The following is a 21,117-nucleotide window of genomic DNA, read 5'->3' as shown; positions in this document are numbered from 1 at the left end:
GCATGTTACATTCTGTATAAGGGAAGTGACAATCATGTCAGATTGTTGTGACGATGATCTCAGTGGGAGCGCATTGTAGGTCAACTTTGAAGTTTCAAACCCTCACCCTAGTGTGAAATCGTGACACTAGTTTGGAAAGCCTACTTTGAAATCCTACCCTGAATTTGAAACCCTAAATGGAAACCGTAGCCCAATTTTGAAACCCTAACCATAGCATTGCTTGCCACACTAGCAGCGCGAGAAGCGCTAGCCATGCTAGCAGCGATAGCTGCACGAGCAAGGCTGTGGTAGGGCACGAGTTAATGCAGTCACAACGTAACTGAATTGAATTTCAAGATGAATTGCATGGATTTGTTTCTGGATTTTCTGCAAGACACTGCGTTTGAAAACATACAACATCAACAAGACAATAAACACTAATGGAAATGGTAATAAACGTAACAGCCGAATATGAATGACACGAGGAGGCGTGAATTATGTGAATAAAAATAAATTTATTTACAGTGGCATCGATCATAAATTAACAAGCAGCGGTAGCGACAAAACAAAAGCAGCGTTTTGCATCGTCTTTGCTTCATTCAACTTTCTGACAACATGGAGGATTCATATATTATTATTTTTATGATTATTATGATGATCTTTTAAAGCTCGTCAGCAGCACACTAAATGCCTTTTTGCTGCACAAACCAAAGAAGAAAGAACATTTTTGAAGTATAATCTAAGATTCCATCTTGGAATTTACATTCATGATTTAAAATGTATGTATTGAGCAGTAAAACATCCATAAATGTCTCGTAAAACAAAACACAACACATTGAATGGAACTTCTAAGGCATTTTTTTTGTATCAAGAAAGGTAATTGCATGGAAAACATGGCCAGAAAAATAGCAGTCTATCAAGTAAGAAAAGTGTGTAATATACGCTATGTATTAATATATGACTATGTCAGCCATAGAGAGGGCAAAAAGTGACATTCGGGATATTTGAATGGCTTCTGCTCATCACGTCTTTGGGCTTAAATGACCACAAAAAAAAAAAAAAAAAAAAAAACACACATCATGTCCAACATTCACCATGGTTCATTTCAGTGTGTCTTCATTCAAGTATAAGCTAAATTATTCTAGGACCATGCATAGAAGGTGACGGTGAAAAATATTGGCAAAAAGTTGACTTGGAACACATTTTGTCAACTCTCAAACATTCCGCTAGGATTCCAAATTATTTCAATTGTTGATCTGCAATCATTTGTGCCCTGCTTTGTGTCAAGCAAACTGAAACACAACTCAACGACTGAGAGTTCGAGTGGGAAAATTCCAGGGCAGAAATATTTGTTCAAAAGTCAACTTGTACCACATTTTGACAATTCTCAAACGTTCCTGTTTTGTAGAATTCAATTACTTTGATTCTTTAGCAGGAAATAATCATGCCACTTTACACAAAGCAACCGAATGGAGTCATTGACAACAGTAGGCTAACGCTAAGACTAAAACATCGCCGAAAGATTAGCGTTGGCTTGCTACATAGCCAGTGAGCTGAAATGGTTAAAAAATATATATTTTTGCGTCATTTTAAGACTCCTGGTTGTTTCAATGTTTCGTTTTGTTTTCCAGCGTGTATTGATTTAAATGTTCTTTTCATCTCTTTGAGCAGCTTGAAAATGCTAATTCAATCTATGCTAACATTAGCATCTAAGACGGTTAAGGCTGGTGAATACTATGACATTAGCTTCATATTTGGTGTCAAACAATTAAGAAAACGGGTACAGTCAAAGTATATAAATAAATCCAATAATTATCCAACAAATGTTTTTTTTAGCAGAGGCATAAACCACCAAAACACCTGCTTAGGGCAACGTAAACATTTGCGAACCCCCACGCCCCGCCCCCCTTCCCCCAACGGTAGTTAACAGTTGAGGTTGAATCATGTGTTGGCTGACTTAAAAGAAATGTACAATTTGAAACAAGAAAGATCAACTTTCATCTTTAAAGAAATTTGTAGAAAATACTCCTCAGTGTGTGATGACAGCTTCAGTCAGGCTTTCAAGTGGAAAAGTTTAGCGAGGAACACAAACGTTTTGCTTCCAAGAGTAGGAAGTCACAATGTTGTTGCAGTTGCATCTGGGCGTCAGTAGGTGGCATCAAAATGCATACCAGTGGTCATCCTGGACCTCCAAGGCCTTGAAATAGGAGGAGGCTGATTTGAGTAGATTTCCTTCCAGTCGTCCCCAAAAGGATTTTTTTTTTTTTTTATTTGGGGGGGAACAAAGAAGAGAGTTGACATGAATCAGAAGCTTTCCAGGCCAACTGTGTCAGCAGAAGTTCTGGAAAGACACAAAAACGGGATGAATGGCATATTTTAGTCATTAAATTAAAAAAAAAATAATAAAAAAATCACATCAAGAGTACAGTACACCGCTCGACACATTTTGACGGCAGTTGTTAAATTTGAGATGCAAGTAAACTGTTCACTTGAAACATAAATTGGACGTATATTCCCACAGCAATAAGTCAGCGTCACGGAGACATGAAATTGCGACACATGTCAGCGACGTGACATGTTCTTCAATGGTCAAACGACGACCCGGAGGAGCGAGCGTCTCCTTTCTCCAAACGTTTGCCGCTTTTCGTCAGGATGGTGTAGTGACGAGGTTGCAAAGAAGCAAGTTAGCCGCTGAGCGTTGTACTCACAGAGTTATTTAAGTCTCCTTCTGGTGTGAGCATGTCCATTCCCGCCAGCTGATCGAGAATCAGACTCCCGTCACCCGCCTATGCCGAAACATAGATGACAGCAATTCATTTCGATTTTCTTTTTTTTTTTTTTTTTTTTTAAGTACACCCTACACAGATCTGATCGGCTGGATCAGATCAGAAAATATTTTCCATTTGATGCAAAATCGGTGATGGAAGGTAATGTCATAATTTGTCGCTCAATCAATGATGTCAATGTTGGGATCCACAAAAAAAAAAAAAAAAAAAATGAAATTGAATAAAATAAAAAACATGACAGCAATCAATAAGTTTTATGTATGTGTTTATCAGCATTTTGGGGAGAATTTTTAGGATTTCATTGTTCTTATTTTTTCCCAATTCGCGCGTCGACCTCACAGTGCAGAGGTTCAATTCCAGCTCCGGCCTTCCTGTGTGGAGTTTGCATGTTCTCCCCGTGCCTGTGTGGGTTTTCTCCGGGTGCTCCGGTTTCCTCCCACATTCCAAAAACATGCATGGCAGGCTGATTGAACACTCTAAGTTGTCCCTCGGTGTGAGTATGAGCGCGAATAGTTGTTCGTCTCTGTGTGCCCTGCGATTGGCTGGCAACCGGTCCAGGGTGTCCCTCGCCTACTGACTGATGATGGCTGGGATAGGCTCCAGCACCCCCCGCGACCCTTATTAGGATAAAGTGGATCGGAAAACGGATGGATGGATGGATGGATGAATGGATGGATTTATTCCCAATGCATTTCAATCACTCAAAAATTTGACTATTTTGGTCTGGCGAGGGCCCAATTCCCAGCGAAGGGATGAGTGACTTTTCAGTAAATTAAAATGTTGTTTAAATAGATTGGATAGATTGTTCCATCTTCTGACTTGATCAGTGATTGGTTATTTATTTATTTATCAATTTTTTTTAACTCGTCGATCAACACCAAAATCCTGGTTGGGTAAATCCTAAAAAAATTTAACATTTTTGAGAAGGAATTTTTCGAAAAAGTTTTAAATCTACTCAAGCCATATTTTTACATTAAAAAAAAAAAAAAAAAACATCATCCAAAAATGAAGTTGTAATTATCAAGAAAATTTGCACTCCAAAATTGTACCTGTTCCTGGTGCATGCCGCTGAGGTGTGCCGACATATTTGCTCCTCTGCTGCTCATGCTCATGTTCATGTTGTTATTGTTATTGTTGTTGTTGTTGTTGTTGCTGTACAAGGCGGTGCCACTGCTGCTGGAGAATGGAGCCTGTTGCTGGTAGACGCTGGGAAACATGAGAGACATGAAAATCTATATTTAAACATATACATCGGTCACTACAGTGGACAGCTTATCATGTTATCAGGTTACAGGGTGCATGAAAGGGTTCAAGCGAAAGTGGGTGTGAGTACTTGTTGGGCGTCTGCATCCATCCGTTGAGGTCGGCACCCCCGGTGCCGGCGGCGGGGTAGGCGGGCGCCGCCCCTCCCTGCATTTGGCCGTGGGCCACCGACATCCTGGGCGACAACACGGCGCCGGGCGGCGTCCCGGAAGAACAAGCCAACACGGACGCCGAGTCTTGATGATGATGGTGATGATGATGAGGATGAGGATGATGCCGGCTCATGCCTCCTCAAGTCAAGACAATATTTTCACGTGATGGGAGGAGCTTGATTTATGACACAGTGGCGGTTTTCGATGTAGCGCGTACCATAGTTGGGCGCGGCGTAGGGGAAGTGTTGCGCGGCGCTTTGTGGCAGACGAGAGTTGGGCCCGCTCATGGAGGCGCCCCCCGCCGCCGTGGCCATGTTGGGAGGGATGTTGACCGCCATCATGGCTCCATGCTGGTGTTGATGGTGTTGCTGCTGCTGCTGCTGACGTTGCCGCAGGTGGTTGCTGAGATACTCGCGCTGACGCTGCGCTAACATTTGCGCATTGAAGGAACCCTGGCGAGTCGCACAAAATATGGACCCACATTGTCCAAGTCAACAGGAAGTCATCATTCACGTCGTGTGTTTTCTCAGAAAACGTCACCAATGAGAAATTGAACTACAAAGTCGCAACAGGAAAACTTTTCCTTTTCCTTGTTTACCGCCCACTTTTATTCATTTGATGCAAGGCAGACTTCACGGGGTCTCTGTCACATTTGGTCCAGAAAAGATTATTGGTTAATGTGTCATTAATGGGGAAAGAAATGGTAGTTATGTGTTAGTATACGATTTTACAGAGGCTATTCTTCACAAACATGCTTGAAGTCATTGAAGTCCTGCTATGTAATAAATACAAAATATCAGCACTGCATTCCATGACGTTTTGAGGCTGACCTGGTTAGGAAGGTTGGACCTGAGAGGTAGATTCATACTGGAGACTGCAGTCATCTGGTTCATGATTGGCTGACGGTTCTACGAGAGAAATTTTGATGACAATTACCAGGAATGTTTCTCGACGGGCAAAAAAAAATACAAATCAGCGCTTCCCACTGACATTGTTGGAAATGCCATTAATCTGTTGCAGCCTAAAAAAAAACAATTGTAATATGTTATTTGAAGGAGAAAAATAGAACATTGCATAACATGTTCTGTTATTATTTAAAAAGAAAAAAAAGTAATTGCATTTTTTACTTTAATTCAGTGGACATTGTGTTGTTTCTTTTGGCCAGGATTTAATTTTTTTTTTTTTTTTTTTTTTTTTTACCAGCTGTGCCTGCAGGCGGTGCTGCAGCTGCAGCCTGAGGTTGTTGGGCTGCGGGGGCAGCTGTGGGTTGGCCCCGCCGGGTCGAACGCCGCCCGGCCGGGGACCCTGCACCCCGGGCATCCTCATCATCGGGGGGTAGCCGCCAGTCCTCTGCTGCCCCATGTGGGTGGCGCCCACCGGGGGGCAGAGGAAGGACGCGTCGGGGGGCGGGCCGCCGTAGCCCCCGTAGTGCTGGGCCGCGTACATGGGGGGCTTGACGGGAGACGTCAGCGCGTCCGACGGCCCGAAAAGATGCTCCTGCTCCGATGCGCCGCCCTGAGGAGATTTCACATGATGTTAGCTACTTTCAAACCCTTTTATATGAAACCCTTAAACATAGTTTAAAACCCTAACCAGGGTTGGAAACACAAGCCTTGCAGTGAAAAAACAATTTCAAACCGTACCCCTGATTTGAAAGCCGAATTCTAAACCCCATCACAGGCTTCAAAACCCTCAACTAGGCTTGAAGGCTTTATTTGCAACCTTAAACTTGGTTTCAAGCCCTAATTTTCAACTTGGTTTCCAACCCAATTTTGAATTCCTAATTTAAAATCATAAAACACGTTTGAATTTCGAGTTTGATTCTCCCACCCAGATTTGAAACCCTAATACGAAACCTAAACGGTAATTTCAAACCCTAACCTTGTCTTCAAACCTTAAATTTGAAACCAAACCCTAGTTTGAAACCCTAACGCAGGCTTGAAACCCTCATTCTGAAAGCTGGCCAAGGCTTCCAATTCTAATTTGAATCCCCCACTCAAGCTTGAACGCCTACTTTGAAACCCCACCCGTAGTTTCAAATCCTGACCAAGCTCTAAGCCTTAACCTAGGCTTGAAACTTCAATTTCAAACCCTTACTTTGGTTTCAAACCTTAATTTCAAAACCGAACCCAGTATTAAATTCCTATTTTAAAACTGTAAACCAGGTTTCAAATTCTAATTTGAAACCCCAGCACAGCTTTGAAACACTAATTTGAAAGCCCCCGCGACCCTGTTCTGGATAAGCGGTGTTGAAAATGATGATGAATGGATCACCTGTCCGGCCAGCATGGGGATGCCGAGCATCTTGTCGAGCTCCTCTAGGCCCTCGTAGTCCTTGAGGACGGAGCATAGCTGGTTGAGGAGTGCCCCCTCGTCCGCGGGGCCCTCGGGCGCCGCCCCGCAGCAGCCCGGCCCGTCATCCGGGGGGACCCCGTACGGCGACCTGCAACCGGGGCGCTCCCGTTACGGTCACTTCACTTCACTTCAACTCAGCTCAAGGTTTTGACCGCCCCCGGCCGCACCTGTTTTGGCTTCCATAATGGTCCATCATCATCCTGTCAGGCCACGGGGCCGTCTGATTGGGCGGAGCGTGCTGCTGAGGGTAGGCGGGGTTTGTCAACTCCATCTCTGATTGGACAAAAGAAGAACGGCAACATTGCTCTGTTCAAAGGGATTTAGGATTGTGATGCATTATTACATTATTAGTTAATTGACTTAGTGTCATTAATATTATATGTATTTTATATTCTTTATTTGAAGAAATAACAGCTACCTTAACTCTAGTGAAAATAAACATGTTAAAAGAACTATATTTTTTTAATGAACTTTGTATTCATTTATGTCACGACATAACTGGTGAATTAATTTACTGGAAATAATTCACTATATTTGTACAACTGGCCTTTTTGTATCCAGTATGTACATTTCATATTTTTGTTTTTATGGACTAATACCTTCCATCATAATCAAAATAAAAAAATAATACATTTAAAGCCATGAAAATAAACTTTTACAATGCATTCATTGGAAGAAAAAAAAACAATTAACACAATAAAAGCAATATTTTAAATCTTTTTTAATTTTTGGTATTTGGCTCAACAGTACTAAAAATGATATATCTACATATATACCTAATTAAAACTGCAACTCAATCAATGATTCTAATTTGGTTGAAGGACTACAATTGCAGTTTACGGCATCGCTTACCGCCGGCCATCATCTGCATGCCCACCACCGATCGGGGCGGCGCCCCCCTGGCAGGTGCGGCGCCGTTGATGTCGGAGAGCATGCGAACACCCTGGGCCAAGGACGGGGTCGGGGGGCATCCCGCCGGCCCCCAGCCGGGCTGCAGGGAGCCCGCCGTTGGCCCGCTGGACAACATGGCTGACAAGGAAGCAACACAAGGGGGGATTTTCACTTCCTTGCTTGACCACAAAATACATACTTCAAACCCAAATTTGAAACACTACTCTGCTCATTAAAAACTGACCTCAGCCTTGACACCCTATTTTGAAACCCAAACATTGGCTTTAAACCCTTCCCGGAACACTACAATTCTTGTTGAAAACCCTAACACAGGCTTGACACGATAATTTGAATCCTTAACTCAGACTTTATTATATTTCTCATATTTTTACTGTGATGTCATTGCCATTTGAATGTTCCATATGCGAAAGGGGCGGGGGTCAAAATCTGATTTTTGTAGGAGGATATGTACCAATATTTTTCAGAGAGATAAATTAGATTTGGAGTGGGAAAAAAAAGTGGCCAGTCCTGTTTGTACGTCACATTTAGAAAAGTGTGCATGTTGCGCGTGTTGGTCACCCATTCTGGTTTCCCATCATACCTTGCTGTTGCAGCAAGGCGTACGGCTTGTTGTTGTTGCCATTGTTGGCGCTCCTGTGCTGCGGGGCCATCGGCCGGCCAGCGAGGCCATCCTGCGATAGGCTCCTGCCGGGCGGCGCCCCACGAGCCGACTGGCATGGCCTGGCGCCGCCTACGGGAGGTGCAAGGAATTGCAAGTTGAAGTTACAAGAAGGTCATGTTGAAATGCGCTCATGTCGGTGGCGCTAATACAAATTGCAAAACTACACGCAAGCAACTGTGCCATCTTTTGGATCTGTGATGTCACTGTCCCACTTGACCTCATTGCACCCGGACAATGTCGACCAAAGGGAAAGCAAAATTACCCTGACCCGAATTTGAAACCTTCATTTGAAACCCGAACCCGACTTTGAAACCGTAAGCCAAGCTTGAAACTCTCATTTGTTTGAAATCATGTTTAAAAAGCCTAACCCGGGTTTGAATGCCCAATTTGAAACTCTAAGATTGACAAACCTGAAGATTGACAAACACTCATTTCAAACCTCACCCCTCAAACACCAGCATGTACCTGCTGGGCCGATGGCAGGGAAGGCCGGGTGCTGGGGTGGTGGGCTACTGTGGTCCCCATGGGGGGTGTCCATTAACTGCAGGATGTCTCCGATGGCACTCTGCTTGTCAGCAGGGAATCCGGTGGTCGCCGCCGAGGAGGAAGAGGAGGGAGCACCTCCTCTGGACAGTTGCCGAGAGAATGACTGGTGGTTGGGGTGGTGATGATGATGATGCTGCTGATGATGATGCTGCTGATGATGATGATGGGCGCCGGCCTGCAGGTCATCCAGAAGATCCTCCAACTCGCTGGTCTGAGGTGAAATATTCATGCAGGACTTCATTTGAAATTCTAACCCAAGATGAAAAACCTAACTGAGGCTTAAAATACAAACATGAAAACCTAACTCGACCTGCAACCCTATTTTAAAAGCCTAACACAGACTTGAGACTAATTTAAAATTACAACCCTTACCAAGACCTGCAACCCAATATTCAAACGCCAGTTTTAGTTTAAAAGCCAAACCGAGCCTTGATAGGGTGATTTAAAACTTGTCTGGACCCCTAATTTGAAACCCTAGTTGAAAATCCTAAAGCACACTTGAAAGCCTAACCTGGATTTGCAACCCTAATTCAAAACGCTAATTCGAGTTTCAAAGACTATCCGGGCTTGAGACCATAATTTAAAACTAGAACCTTTATTTGGAACCATAATTTAAAACCATGACCTGGTCTTGAAACACAAAATTGAAACTCTAACCCAAGCTTGAAACTCTTAGCGCTCGTTTAAAAACCCTACCACAGGCTTGAAACCCTCATTTGAAACCCTTCTATTTGCTTAAAATCTTAACCCTTTGCTTTAAACCCTACCCCTCGTCGAAACTAAAGGCTTGTATGTTTCTACTGTCACCGCATGCAGAGGTTGAGGTGAAACTGTTGTCATTTCCTGATCTACTGCAAACAACCTCTCAACTGACAATACGTGAGCATTCATAAAAACGAGCACGACTCCCATACAAACCGGACCAATCAAATTACTCACACACACACACACACACACACGCACACACACACACGCACACACACACACGGCGGCTTACGTCCCGCGGCCGTTTGCCTGACGAATGGAGGAGGAGCTAAAAATAGAGCGGTGCCTCTAATGAGGTCACATGTGATGTACAGGAGGACGAACAAACCGTAGGCAGTCACGCCGCTGCCTAAGCCGCTGTGGACGCACACAAAGACACACTTCTTCCTCAACTTTCAAAGCAGAGTTCGCGTGTAAAAAAAAAAAAAAACAAATATAGAGATATAAATATTCAGGTTGGATCTTATTGGAGTAATAACTTGTACACGAAGTGTGTTCATTGTGACGACCCTTCCACCTGATGGCAAAAGAGGGTCTAACATAAGTGTGGGAGTTGCGGAGGAGCAAACGGTGGTGCGCAACCATGGTTCTGGCTTTCTAAGGCAAGCGGGTACTAACACGGGTGGGGGGGACATTATTGAATTCTTTCAAAAGTGTCTTGAAAGACCCGAAGGATGGTCCGAAGGTGGTCGAGTGGTCACAGTGCAGAGGTTGGATTCCTGTCTGGAGTTTGCATGTTCTCCCCGCGCCTGCGTGGGTTTTCTCCGGGTACTCTGGTTTCTTCCCACATTCTAAAAACATCCATGGCAGGCTGACTGAAAACTCCAAATTGTCGCTAGGTGTGAGTGTGAGCGCGGATGGTTGTTTGTCTGTGTTTGCCCTGCGATTGGCTGGCAAGCGGTTCAGGGTGTCCCCTGCCTACTGAAGACAGCTGGAATAGGCTCCTTGTGAGGATAAAGCGGATCAGAAAATAGCTGGATGCCTAAGGACAATGTCAATAGACTATTTCTATATCACAAATTTCACGTATCACCACGATGGAGGGGTACGTGTGAATTGCAAGAACTGACCTGGTCGGTAACGTTGAACGCGGGGTCCTGTTTCTCAGTCTTGACGACGGCCATCTTGGTCCCGTCAGCGGCCTCCATCTTGATGGCTTTTTCCAGGATGCCGTTGTCATCGCGGTCCAGCAGGTAGCGCAGCAGCACGTTGTCCTTCTTCTTTGGGCTCTCCGGCTCCTGTTTGACGCCCAACTCCGCCAAGGCGGCCGCGCTGTCGTCAAGGCAGCCGCCCGCCGACTCGGACCCGGCGGGCTCCTTCCCCGTGGCCTCGGCGGTCAGCTTGGCCAACTCCACTGGCGAGCTGCTGTTCTGAAGCAGCCTGTGCAGAATTTTGTGTTTCTCCTTCAACGAGGCCGAGTGGTTGGTGTGCGCGGCCCCCAAACAGGCGCCGACACCCGCCAACTGCTCGTCCGCCAGGGCCCCGAGAGACGAGCAAGGGTCCGGGGGTTCGAGCTTCGTGGTGAGAAGCTGCAGAAGCTGCGTGTGGCCTTTGGCGCTCAGGAGGTGGTCAGGCTCATCCGAGATGTCCGGGTCCTCGTCCTTACCCTGGTGCGGCTCGCCCTCCTGGTTTTGGGACGAGTCCTGCTGCTCACCGAAAGTCCCCAGCAAATCGGCTTCCAAGCTAAGGTGATCTTTCTCCTGGGTGCTGGGAAGAGGGCTGCGAAGGGTGGACTGTCCATCGGGGGACTCGGAAGTCCTGTGAACCTGGCTGAGGGCCTGAAAGGCTCCGAGTGGGTTGAAGCCGCGGTTGTTGGAGCTGCTACAGATGGACGCTGGCGAATGGAGGCCGCCGCTAGGTGAGAAAGAACCGGGCTGATGTTGGGGGGTGTGGGGGCTGCCGTTGCTGCTGCTCGCCACCATTCCGGGGCTGTGGTGACGGCGAGGGGACAAAACGGCCCCCTGGCCCCCGGACGTGACGCTGGGGCTTCCCTGGGCCGAGGGGCTGCCGAGTTTGTGGCAGGTGGCCTGCGGCGTGGCGGCTCGGCTCGCGAAGCTGCACGAAGAAGCTGCAAAGTGGTTGCCGGTGACGGCGGCGTCGGGTGAGTCGCCGGTTTGAGACACGGCGAGGCTCGTGGGCACGTCCAGAGGGATGGTGCCCATATTCTCCCTGAAAAAGAAACACAGGGGGTTGGTTGTACCAATATTGACGTTAACTTGATCTGTTTCGCAGTCCTGGCAGCAAGGGGGGTCTACTTGTTGATCTTGTTCGCCTCACATTTCTGCGCTCTGGGGTTTGAATCACAGCTCGAGACTTTTTGCATATTCTCCCGCTTCTTACGTGGGTTTTCTCCGGGTACTCATCTCACAAATCAAAGCATGTTAGCTTCAGTAAAGAATTGTCCTCGTATGTGCTAAGGTGTTTGTTTTTTTTTGTCCCTTGACATTTTCTAGTGAGCAGTCCATTCTTGATCTGTGCGCAGACTGACATGAGCCAGCTTCCTTGTTCAATTTTGCGCACGGGTCTTTGAGACGCTTTGGTGCGTTGTGGCAAATTTTGTGGAAGGGGCATTTTTTTGTTGTCATTTGCCAGGATGCCGTGACTGAGTGGCAAACAAAATGGCCGACTTTCTGTTCAGTTTCTGGCATGGGTCCCAGAGGCCTTTTTGTGGATCGTGTTTTGAATGTAGCCAAGTAGCCAAGTACAGTCAAACCTCGGTTTTCGAACGTCTCGGTTCTCGACCAATTCGGTTTTCGGCCAAAAATTTCGAGTTTTTTATGCCTTGGATGACGAACAAATTTCGGTTCTCGAACAAACTGAGTGCACTTGAATGCACCATTTGACTCCTCTCGCCTTCCTTACGCGAGGAAATGACGCTTCCTCGGGTAGACGAGGAAGTGACGCTTCCTCATGGTCGCTTTCCATTGTGAGCAGACGTGTTCAATAAACACTTTTTTTTTTTTTTAAAGAGCGTGATTTCGGTTTTCGAACAATTCGGTTTTCGAACAGTCTTCTGGAACGGATTATGGACGAAAACCGAGGTTTGACTGTACATCAAAAAAGAATTTGAGTGGACAAATATCCAAATTTTGCTTGTCGATGTGGGTCATCGGTGCTTGTGATGGAAGACGTTACCTCTGCAGGATGTGCAGGGACAGGTACAGTTGTGGCTCGTTGGTGGCGGGCGAGCGGAACAGTTTGCTTTTGGTGTGCGCCGACACCACGGTGCCGTCGGATAGCGAGAAGCGGTAGAGGGGGCTGAGCGCGTGGCCGTTCCTCAACACTGCGGGCGGAGAAGGACGACACCGTGGCAAAAGATGAGGCGGCAAGAAAGGATGGCACGGGGGGGGCTGAAAGCGGCTCCTCACCGTCTTGCTGGTGTCTCTTGGCGAAGGAGATGTCGCCATCGTTCTGCAGGTGGAACCTCTGGATGCAGCGCCGCACCAGGTCCTCCCAGCCCAGTTTCATGGACGCCCGCAGCAGGCTGGTGTCCAGCGAGGTGATCTTACCTGCGAGAAGGCAGTACAGGTTATAGATCACATCAACGGTGGCAAAACTGGGCCAGTCGCACTTGTTTGTACCACAAAAAAAAGCTACCGTTTCAACATGGGGTGTGTAGACTTTTTATATCAACTCCATTTGAAGCATCACATTACATGCCGCTGTTATTTAATGATGCATGACGCTGTGTTGCTGCGCAAAAAGGCCCAAATGAGGCGTGAAGTGATTGCCGCAAGCTCCTCGGCGGAGGTTCGGATGCGAGCGCGTCACCTTGCAGGTCCTGCCGCGTGGTGAAGCTCTTGTACGACGACAGGGACGTTCGATCCTTCACCGGAACTCTTCGAGCCACGCAGATCAGACATGATTGCAGATCTGAAGGTGGGCAAAGGGGAAAAGATGCAAAAGTCACTCAAGTGTGAGATGAAAACAAGATTTTTGTAAATGTGTTTTTGGTGCCCAACAGTGGTGCTCATTGACATCATTTCCGGGTTTCTATTCCGGTGACTTGGCAGCTAAGCTCGGAGTAGGTTTGTTATTTTCAAGCCACTGCCAACCAACCGCAAAGTGTAAAATGGTATCATGTCAAAGAGAAAAAGGTAAGCAGAGCTGCAGCGAGGTTTGTTTTGTTTTTGGAAGGTACTTTGATTTGATTTCCATGTCCATCATGTAAAATAAATCAATCAATCAATCAATTGGAGATTCTATTTCAAGGCAATATCGCTTGCAGCCATCCAAAGGAGATGCCTATCAGACGTCTGAAATTAGCGCGTCAGAAAAAATGTCGTACTCTAATTAGCGTCTCCCAGAGGACAAGCGGCGAGGAAACGAGGACGGGGCACCAGAGGATGAGAACGCCAAGCAAAAATAACTCAAACTATGATTGGGAAAAAAAAACACACACAACGGAAAAATACAAGAGAAAAAAAAAAGAAAGCGCAATAAAACGATGTTTTATGTTTACAAAACTAAAACTACCAATAACATCCTTCGTTTTTGTCTTTGGTAGGGAATTTAACACCTAAACCTTTGGTGTTGATTTTCAAATGGCTTTATTTCAAGAGTTGCAGCACGGTTATTGACTGGAAGAAGGAAAGGAAAGGAAAGCAGTCGTCTGGGATTTATGCTCATTTCACCAAGTGTCGCCGAGAAGCAACGTCGTTGAGCGGCAGCCAATTAAAAAAAGCGTGACCAGATGACGTTGCTTCCTTGGCAAGAGCCGAGCGTTTCAGCTTGCGTGTTTGGCAGGACTTCCCTACTTTTGTCACTTAACTCAGCCTGAAACACAACGCGAGGTTACAGATGCACTATATGGGGAAGAAAAAAAAATATATATATAATTTTTTAAAATTTTTATTTATTTATTTTATCTGGCACACAAAAAATGCACAAATAAAAAAAAACTGGCAATAATTTCTATATTTTATGTCTTTTAAATTTTTTGGAAAACTCAATTGCTCAACTAATACATGAACATATATGAAAAAATTAAAAATAATAAATCACGAATAAAGCAAATTAAAACAAAATTAAAAAAAAAAAATCAAAATGAAATAAAACTTCAATAAAAATTGCCAAACGGTGGAAAAATAAAGAGGGAGGCCAGCGAGTGGCCGCGGTGACGTTGTTGCGTGGCATTGCTGTTACCTTCGCCCTCCTCCCTCATGGATTTGGGTTCGGAGACGGCGAAGCACTGCATGGTTTCGTACTTCTGCTGCGAGGCTTCCTGTTGGTCATGGTCCGCCACCTGCCAGGCGTCCTCGCCGCCGTCCGAGGTCGCCGCCGCCGCCGCTGCCGGTTTAACCAGCATGCGACAGGTAAACGTGTGACTGTTCCTGCTCGATGGGTCGCCACCGTGGTGATTGACTGCACGTCAGGGACAAAAAAAAAAAAAAGAACAAATGTTGAAATGACTTTTTTTGTTCTTTAAATGAGCTTTTTTGGTGATATTTTCCTTGAAGAAATTTTTGTTACACAGTAAAGTCTTCGTTTTACACATGTATTGTTTTTCTTAATTGATCATCATTTACGACTTTATTCTCAAAATGATTTTAAACATTACAACTTCATAATCATAAAATTCTGAAAATGGAGAAAATAACATTACAAATACAATTACCAACATTACTTGTTTTTGCTTGACATATTGCAACTTTACAATCAGATTTTTTTTCCCTGAAATACGATTTTACATAAAATTAAACAGAATATTACTCTTAAAAAGTACAGATATCGCATTTAAAATGCAACTTTATTCTCAGAACATTGCAACTTAATTTTTTTTTTTTTTTTTTACAAAAATAAAGTACAATTTTGAAAGAAGAAAAAAGCATCCAAGATTTTCACATGTACTTCAGTAGCAAACTTTCACTGTATTCTTATAAAATTAGGACTTTGTTTTCTTGAAATGTTTAAATTTTATATGCTTTTTTTTTTCCCTTCAAAAGTCATACTTTACTCTTGTACTTACAAAAAAAAATGTTATGCAAATAAAATTGAAAGAGAAAAGGAATACTGTAATGTGACAGGGATAAAGTTATGATTTCAACACGATATTCCGAGTTTTTGTTTTCTTGAACTCTCCGGACTTTTCCAAAATGTGCCAAAAGTGAGGAGTTGCAAATGTTGCGACATGTGACTGCGTTGAGTGTTTTGCGGACACCGACCGAGGCTTTTGGGCAGCAGGTTCTTGACAAACTCGGCATGGTCGCCAACGTGCAGGACGCTGTAGACGCTTGTGTTGATCAGCTCCTCCTGCTGGTACAGCAAATACTGACTGACGTTCTCCGACACAAACACCACGTTGCCTTCCATGTTGACCACAAAGAAGAAGCCGTCCAGGGCCTGCGGGAGCAACACCACCCCCCAAAAAAGATATATAAAATTAACACATTAAAAAAAAAATGGCAACACTGTGACGGCGAGACCTCCGTCAACGTTTGAACAACAAATGACAAGCTGACAAACATACAGCAAGTGTTGTTCAATGATGTCATACATGCGGCGTTTCCATTCAGGACAAACGTGCAATCTGGATTTGATTCGGATTCACGTGGACAAAAAAAAAAGAGACGGCGCCTAAGACTTGCTGCCTTCACTTTCTTTTGATAATCTGCTTTTCTGCGAGGCACACACACACACACACACACACACACACACACCCACTTGTAATCAGCTTTCCAACAAGGTATTTATTTATACCTTGGTGCCATGTTGTACATCAGCACACACCCGTGACGCCACAGTGACTTTATCTCCTACCAGAGCAGCGCAACTCCATTTTGGGACAGGACGCCAGGCATACGCCCCGTCCCCCTTCCCCCCTCCAAGACAATCGGGGAGGCGTGGCCTGGGCCCCACACTATTCGGTGGCCTTACCTCCAGCATCATGGGCCCCAGGGTGTCCTTGTCGATGACGCAGCTGGATGAGACGTCAGCCTTCTGCACCTCGTCCGCGTCGGCTACCGGAGTTTTTTCTGTATGAAAAAAAAAAAAAAGGTGATAAGTGTTGCAGGTTTGACGTATTCAGATAACTACACACATCGCTAGCAACAACACTTCGAACCTGCATCTGTACCTTCCACATGCGACAGCGAGCAAAGGGAAATTGAGTCAGATCTTGCATTTGAATTTATGAAATCGTTTTCGCACGCTCGCACGCGCCCGACTGCCCCGCCAGGACGATAAGCCCGGCCGGCATGGCCACATTAGGCCACATATTTGGCATTCCTGGTGTGAGACCAGAGAGGCGTCTTTTTTTTTTTTTTTTTCCGGGCCATGAAAAAGGTTTTGAGGCGGCACCGTCGACTGGCACCTCCGCGGCAAGTCAAGCGTCAAGTCACCTGATGCTCTTCGTACGTTACACAGAGCCAACATTTCAACAACTCTCATCCAAATGGTTGCGCGTCTGGAGGGCCTGCCAAGTGGGAAATTAAATAACCTAGTCCAGCTTTTGTTATAAATGCCAGAAAACGCGTGTGCAAATTCCTCCCGAGTTTTGACAAATTGTGGTGTAACAGTAAGGCTAATTTAGGTCAACAAAAAGACACCGACCAAAATTTTTGAGGAACCCTACCCCTGATTTCACCCAAACATTTGCGTCAAATGAACAACCCTTAAAACAACCCAAAGACAAGAACGACAACCAAATTTGGGTTATTTATTTCGCTCATTGGATTAACAACCCAAAATCTGTGTTGGTCCTTTTTGAACCAATTTGGGTTATTTCGGTTTTGGGAATGAACCTTAACAAACAGTAAGCAGAACTGCTGTGTTTGTACAAATTAGCATTAGCAACGCTAGACACTGATAACTGGCACCTACAACAATATTCAGTTCCACTACACCACAGGTGTCAAACTAAAGGCCTGGGGGCCAGATTTGGCCCGCCAAATTATTTTATGTGGCCCGCGAGAGCAAATCAAATATGTCAACTTTCATGATGCTTGCTAAAATCGCTACCAAAATTTAAACTTCTCATATGGAAGACATAAGAAAGATATTCGTAGCATTTTCTTGTTAGACAACCCTTTATTACAGTAACTTAAACAATAGTTGAATAAACCGACTAGACTTCTTTATCTGGTTTCAGTTATAAAGGCCCTGTAAGGAAAACGGTAACTAAAATGTGGCCCGCAACAAAAATCCGTTTGACACCTCTGCGCCACACCAATTGACAAGTGGTCATGAAGTGCTGCCTGCATCGGTGAAAACTCAATCCACACTTTTAATGTCGTTCGGGGCACAAAAGCTCAGCGAGCAGTCGCCGCCGGCCTCGTCGCAACCCCCTAGCGCTGCCGGTAAGGAAAGTGAAAATATCCTACGCGTACACCATCAGAAGCATGTCTTTGCGTATACGCACCGTGTTCTTTGATGTGCCGTATCTGCTTGACCGTCTCCTTGAGGATAGCGCACTTGTCGGGCTTGACGTTGAGGTCGTCCATGTCGTTGATGTTGGCGAAGATCAGCTCGGCCAGCTCCTCGATGTACTTGTTCTCCTGTTCGCGGTTTCGCCGCTCCGCGCTCCTCTTGGGGCTGCCGGACACAGAGACAAGTCATGTGGTAAGGATGGCGACACGCCATTCAATTAAGGCTTCAGCCTTAATTGGTCTTGTACTGCCACTGTTGTGTTTGCTTTGTGTCGTGTGTGTGGCTTCTGCTGTGCACCGTTTGGCCTCTAAGGGGCAGTGTGGTGCACAATTTTCCCTCATTTAAACATTTCAAAGCCCGGTTATCAAATGTCTCTGAAATAACATAATGGAAAATTTAATATTTGATATTGGTTGACTGATGGGTGGACCTTTGCGACCGATTTCCCCATTTCGATGACTGTAACGGTGTAAGTGATTTTCTGGTGGCGCGGGTTGTGTTAAGAGGCACTGAAAAAAAATTCCTGACCTGGGTCCGAGCACGTCTGAGGGGCAGTCCTTCCTCTTGAGGGACTCGGGGCCCCTGGTGGGCTCGGGGGTGGCGTGCCCCCCGCCGCTACTCATCTTCAGCAGATTTCAGCGCCTGCAGGAGGGGAGATGCCAAAGGAGGGAAAAACTGATTGGAAATGTGAGACGGTGGGACTACAAGGTGTCAAAGCCACATGGTAAGCAGAGCTGCCATGCTCAGAGTAGCAATAAGTTTTCATTCTATTTTTTTTTTGTATTAATTTAGATTAATTCATACAATTATTTGTTGAAATCCATTTGAAGTGTATGTAAAATACATTGAATAGTATTTTGTTCTAATAAACTCTTATATTTATTTTCTTGTTAATATTTAATTGACTGCAATTGGCTGGCAATGAGTTCAGGGTGCACCGCGCCTACTGTCCAAAGTCAGCTGGAATCGGCACGCCCGCGGATCTGATAATGGATGGATGGATAATTATTTATTTTCAGTGTACACAATGTGTGCGTAAAATTAAACACAATAAACTAATTCCATTGTAATTTATTTAGTAATTATTTAAAACAATACAATGTTTCAAAAATTATTTGTGATCATATAAAGTCTCATTTTAATATTGGACTCCTACAAAATTGAATGGGAATGAATCAATCAATTTCACTCAATATTACTGCACCAATTACTTCATGACCTCAAATGAATTAAAATGAGTACATGAGGGCAGTGGGGGGGCTCGATGAACTCCTGCATGAAGTAAAGGAGGCCTCTTGCTCATGTAAACGGTCTGGATGTGGCCTGGGGTCATACTTGCCCCCATCCCTCCACCCTCCCCCTCCCCCCTTCTTCCTCCCCCGCCTGCTCAACAAGAACCCGTCCCGAGCGTCACCTGACTGTTACATAAGCGTCAGCCCAGCGGGGTTAACGCCGAGCAGATGAAGGCAGAAAAGGAGGGATGGTGAAGGAGAGAGAAAACAAGAACGAGCGAGGCAAGAAAACAAGCGAGGTAAGCGAGAAGATGGAGTCGAAAAAGACGGGAGAAACACGTCGGGGAGGGAGGGGGGTGGCGTCAAACAGCAGGAGGGTCATCTCTCCCTCTAAATGAATAATTAGGCCCCGAGGACGACGAAGGAGCGGCCTGGCCTCATTACGGGAGGAGGAAGAGGAGGAAAAAAATGGGGAAGGGGAGCAGAGAAAAATAACAACAGGTGGTCTCAGGTTGCATACCAGGAACTATTGCGCAACATTTAGGCTCTACCCTTTCATTGGACAATAATGGTCAACTGTAACATAATAACATGATAATAACACACACACACACACACACACACACACACACACACCTCAATGATTTCACCACTCATATGACAATCACGTTTTTTCTTCTCGAGTTGAAAAAAAAATGTGTGGGTGCACAAGGGTAGCACAACCTGTGTTCAAAATGACCAATCTCATTCAAACTCACAAGAAATAGGAGTTGGCACATCACTGCCGACATGTAAAGTGACTCTGGTGAACTCCAAATGAAGTTTAGATGTTCTAGCAGGCTTTTCCTGACAATAAGGCACAACAGTGATGGCTTCGAAGTACCGGCGAAATGGATGAAAAGAAGAGAAAAAAAAATTGGTCGGACGAGGCTGCTGAGGATTTTGCTGACAAGCATCTCTGCATTGCTAGCAACCTATATACAATCTGATTTCAATATGTTTGAGGATGTCGCTGATGGTGTCAGGGTCTGCCTGAAGTCAGCTGGGACAGGCTCCAGCAACTCTCCGCGGCCCTGTTCAGGATAAGCCGTGTTGAAAATGGATCAATGGATTGTATTGTATGTTGTATTGTATTATTTCTTATCCGCTCACATTCATTGATGAATGCAGCTCAGTATTTATTCAACATTTTGGCATTTTAACCCTTTCAGGGACAGCGGTTACTACAGTGGACAGCTTATCGTGTTATCAGGTTAAAAGGTCCATGAAAGGGTTCGAAGTTCAATTATTAAGTGTGACAAGTGTTTAGAAGGGTCCCCCCCAAAAAAGTCTGCCTCGACTTCGCAGAAATTGAATGTTTATCAGCATTTTGGGGAACATTTTTAGGGTTTAATTGTTTCAGTGGGATCTTGTTAAGCCTTACAAAACAAGTGTTAAAATGAGGAAAGCTTGCCAATAAAAATCAATTCCCAACACCAGTTCCATCTATGAACACAAAATTGGGCCTGCACGCCTATCATGACAAGAAGCAATCAATCACTAGATAAATAAATAAATAGTCTGAAAACTGCCAAAATCCAACAGGAAGTCAGCCATTTTGAGTGGAAGCAGCCATTTCGTACTCAGTTGCAAAAAATACATATATCAGGTCTTAACACCAGTTTCATTGGATGATTGGCAGGAAATCGGGATGCCTTAACTTTCAGAACATACGACATACGAAACTGAACCGACAGTCCACCATTTTGCTTTGAAGCGGGTGTTCTCGCAGCTTCAATTCAGTTAATTTAGCTCCAGCAAAAATCTCTTGTATAATCAGGGAAGCCAATTTTGCCAAAACAACCAAAAGGACGTTTAACGCCAGCGTCATCTCGCACGGACGTCGGACCTTCCTGACGTCGGCGTCGAAGCTTCCGTCAAGGCTGCACGCACTCACAGACGACAACATCAAGAAGATTTAATACCCGCGATTAGCAACACTGGCTCCTAAAGCGGCAACGTACACACTAGCTATGTGTTTGTGTTGTGTGTGTTTGTGTGTGTGAAGTAATGACAGTATGTCATGGCTGCTTGACGCCGCACTCAGTCACAGGCTTTTA

General features: G+C 45.0%; 1 protein-coding gene across 6 annotated transcripts in view; it reads right to left on the bottom strand.

Annotated features, from left to right (window-relative positions):
- Nucleotides 1-550: 550 nt before the first annotated feature.
- Nucleotides 551-21,117, bottom strand: part of LOC109518905 (nuclear receptor coactivator 2-like) — a 30,708-nt gene continuing 10,141 nt past the window's right edge. For 5 of the 6 annotated variants that reach the window (XM_019875062.1, XM_019875061.1, XM_019875060.1 and 2 more), the window contains 21 exons: nt 18,315-18,428; nt 17,779-17,951; nt 16,296-16,393; nt 15,584-15,761; nt 14,565-14,783; nt 13,191-13,292; nt 12,788-12,928; nt 12,555-12,702; nt 10,490-11,588; nt 8,574-8,865; nt 8,028-8,177; nt 7,388-7,564; nt 6,703-6,808; nt 6,455-6,623; nt 5,381-5,695; nt 5,011-5,088; nt 4,398-4,632; nt 4,099-4,318; nt 3,815-3,971; nt 2,688-2,765; nt 551-2,320 (listed from right to left, as the gene is read on the bottom strand). In XM_019875062.1, coding sequence (XP_019730621.1) covers nt 2,309-2,320; nt 2,688-2,765; nt 3,815-3,971; nt 4,099-4,318; nt 4,398-4,632; nt 5,011-5,088; nt 5,381-5,695; nt 6,455-6,623; nt 6,703-6,808; nt 7,388-7,564; nt 8,028-8,177; nt 8,574-8,865; nt 10,490-11,588; nt 12,555-12,702; nt 12,788-12,928; nt 13,191-13,292; nt 14,565-14,783; nt 15,584-15,761; nt 16,296-16,393; nt 17,779-17,951; nt 18,315-18,409 — 4,242 coding nt within the window. In that variant the 5' untranslated portion in view covers nt 18,410-18,428 and the 3' untranslated portion in view covers nt 551-2,308. The remainder of the gene's footprint in view (nt 2,321-2,687; nt 2,766-3,814; nt 3,972-4,098; nt 4,319-4,397; nt 4,633-5,010; nt 5,089-5,380; nt 5,696-6,454; nt 6,624-6,702; nt 6,809-7,387; nt 7,565-8,027; nt 8,178-8,573; nt 8,866-10,489; nt 11,589-12,554; nt 12,703-12,787; nt 12,929-13,190; nt 13,293-14,564; nt 14,784-15,583; nt 15,762-16,295; nt 16,394-17,778; nt 17,952-18,314; nt 18,429-21,117) is intronic. The other variant, XM_019875064.1, reaches the window with a different exon arrangement.

This window comes from Hippocampus comes, unplaced genomic scaffold (genome assembly GCF_001891065.2).
Source record: "Hippocampus comes isolate QL1 unplaced genomic scaffold, H_comes_QL1_v1.1 scaffold20, whole genome shotgun sequence".
Taxonomy (NCBI): domain Eukaryota; kingdom Metazoa; phylum Chordata; class Actinopteri; order Syngnathiformes; family Syngnathidae; genus Hippocampus; species Hippocampus comes.
The sequence above is the reverse complement of the archived record's forward strand: the minus strand, read 5'-3'. Positions and strand labels throughout refer to the sequence as shown.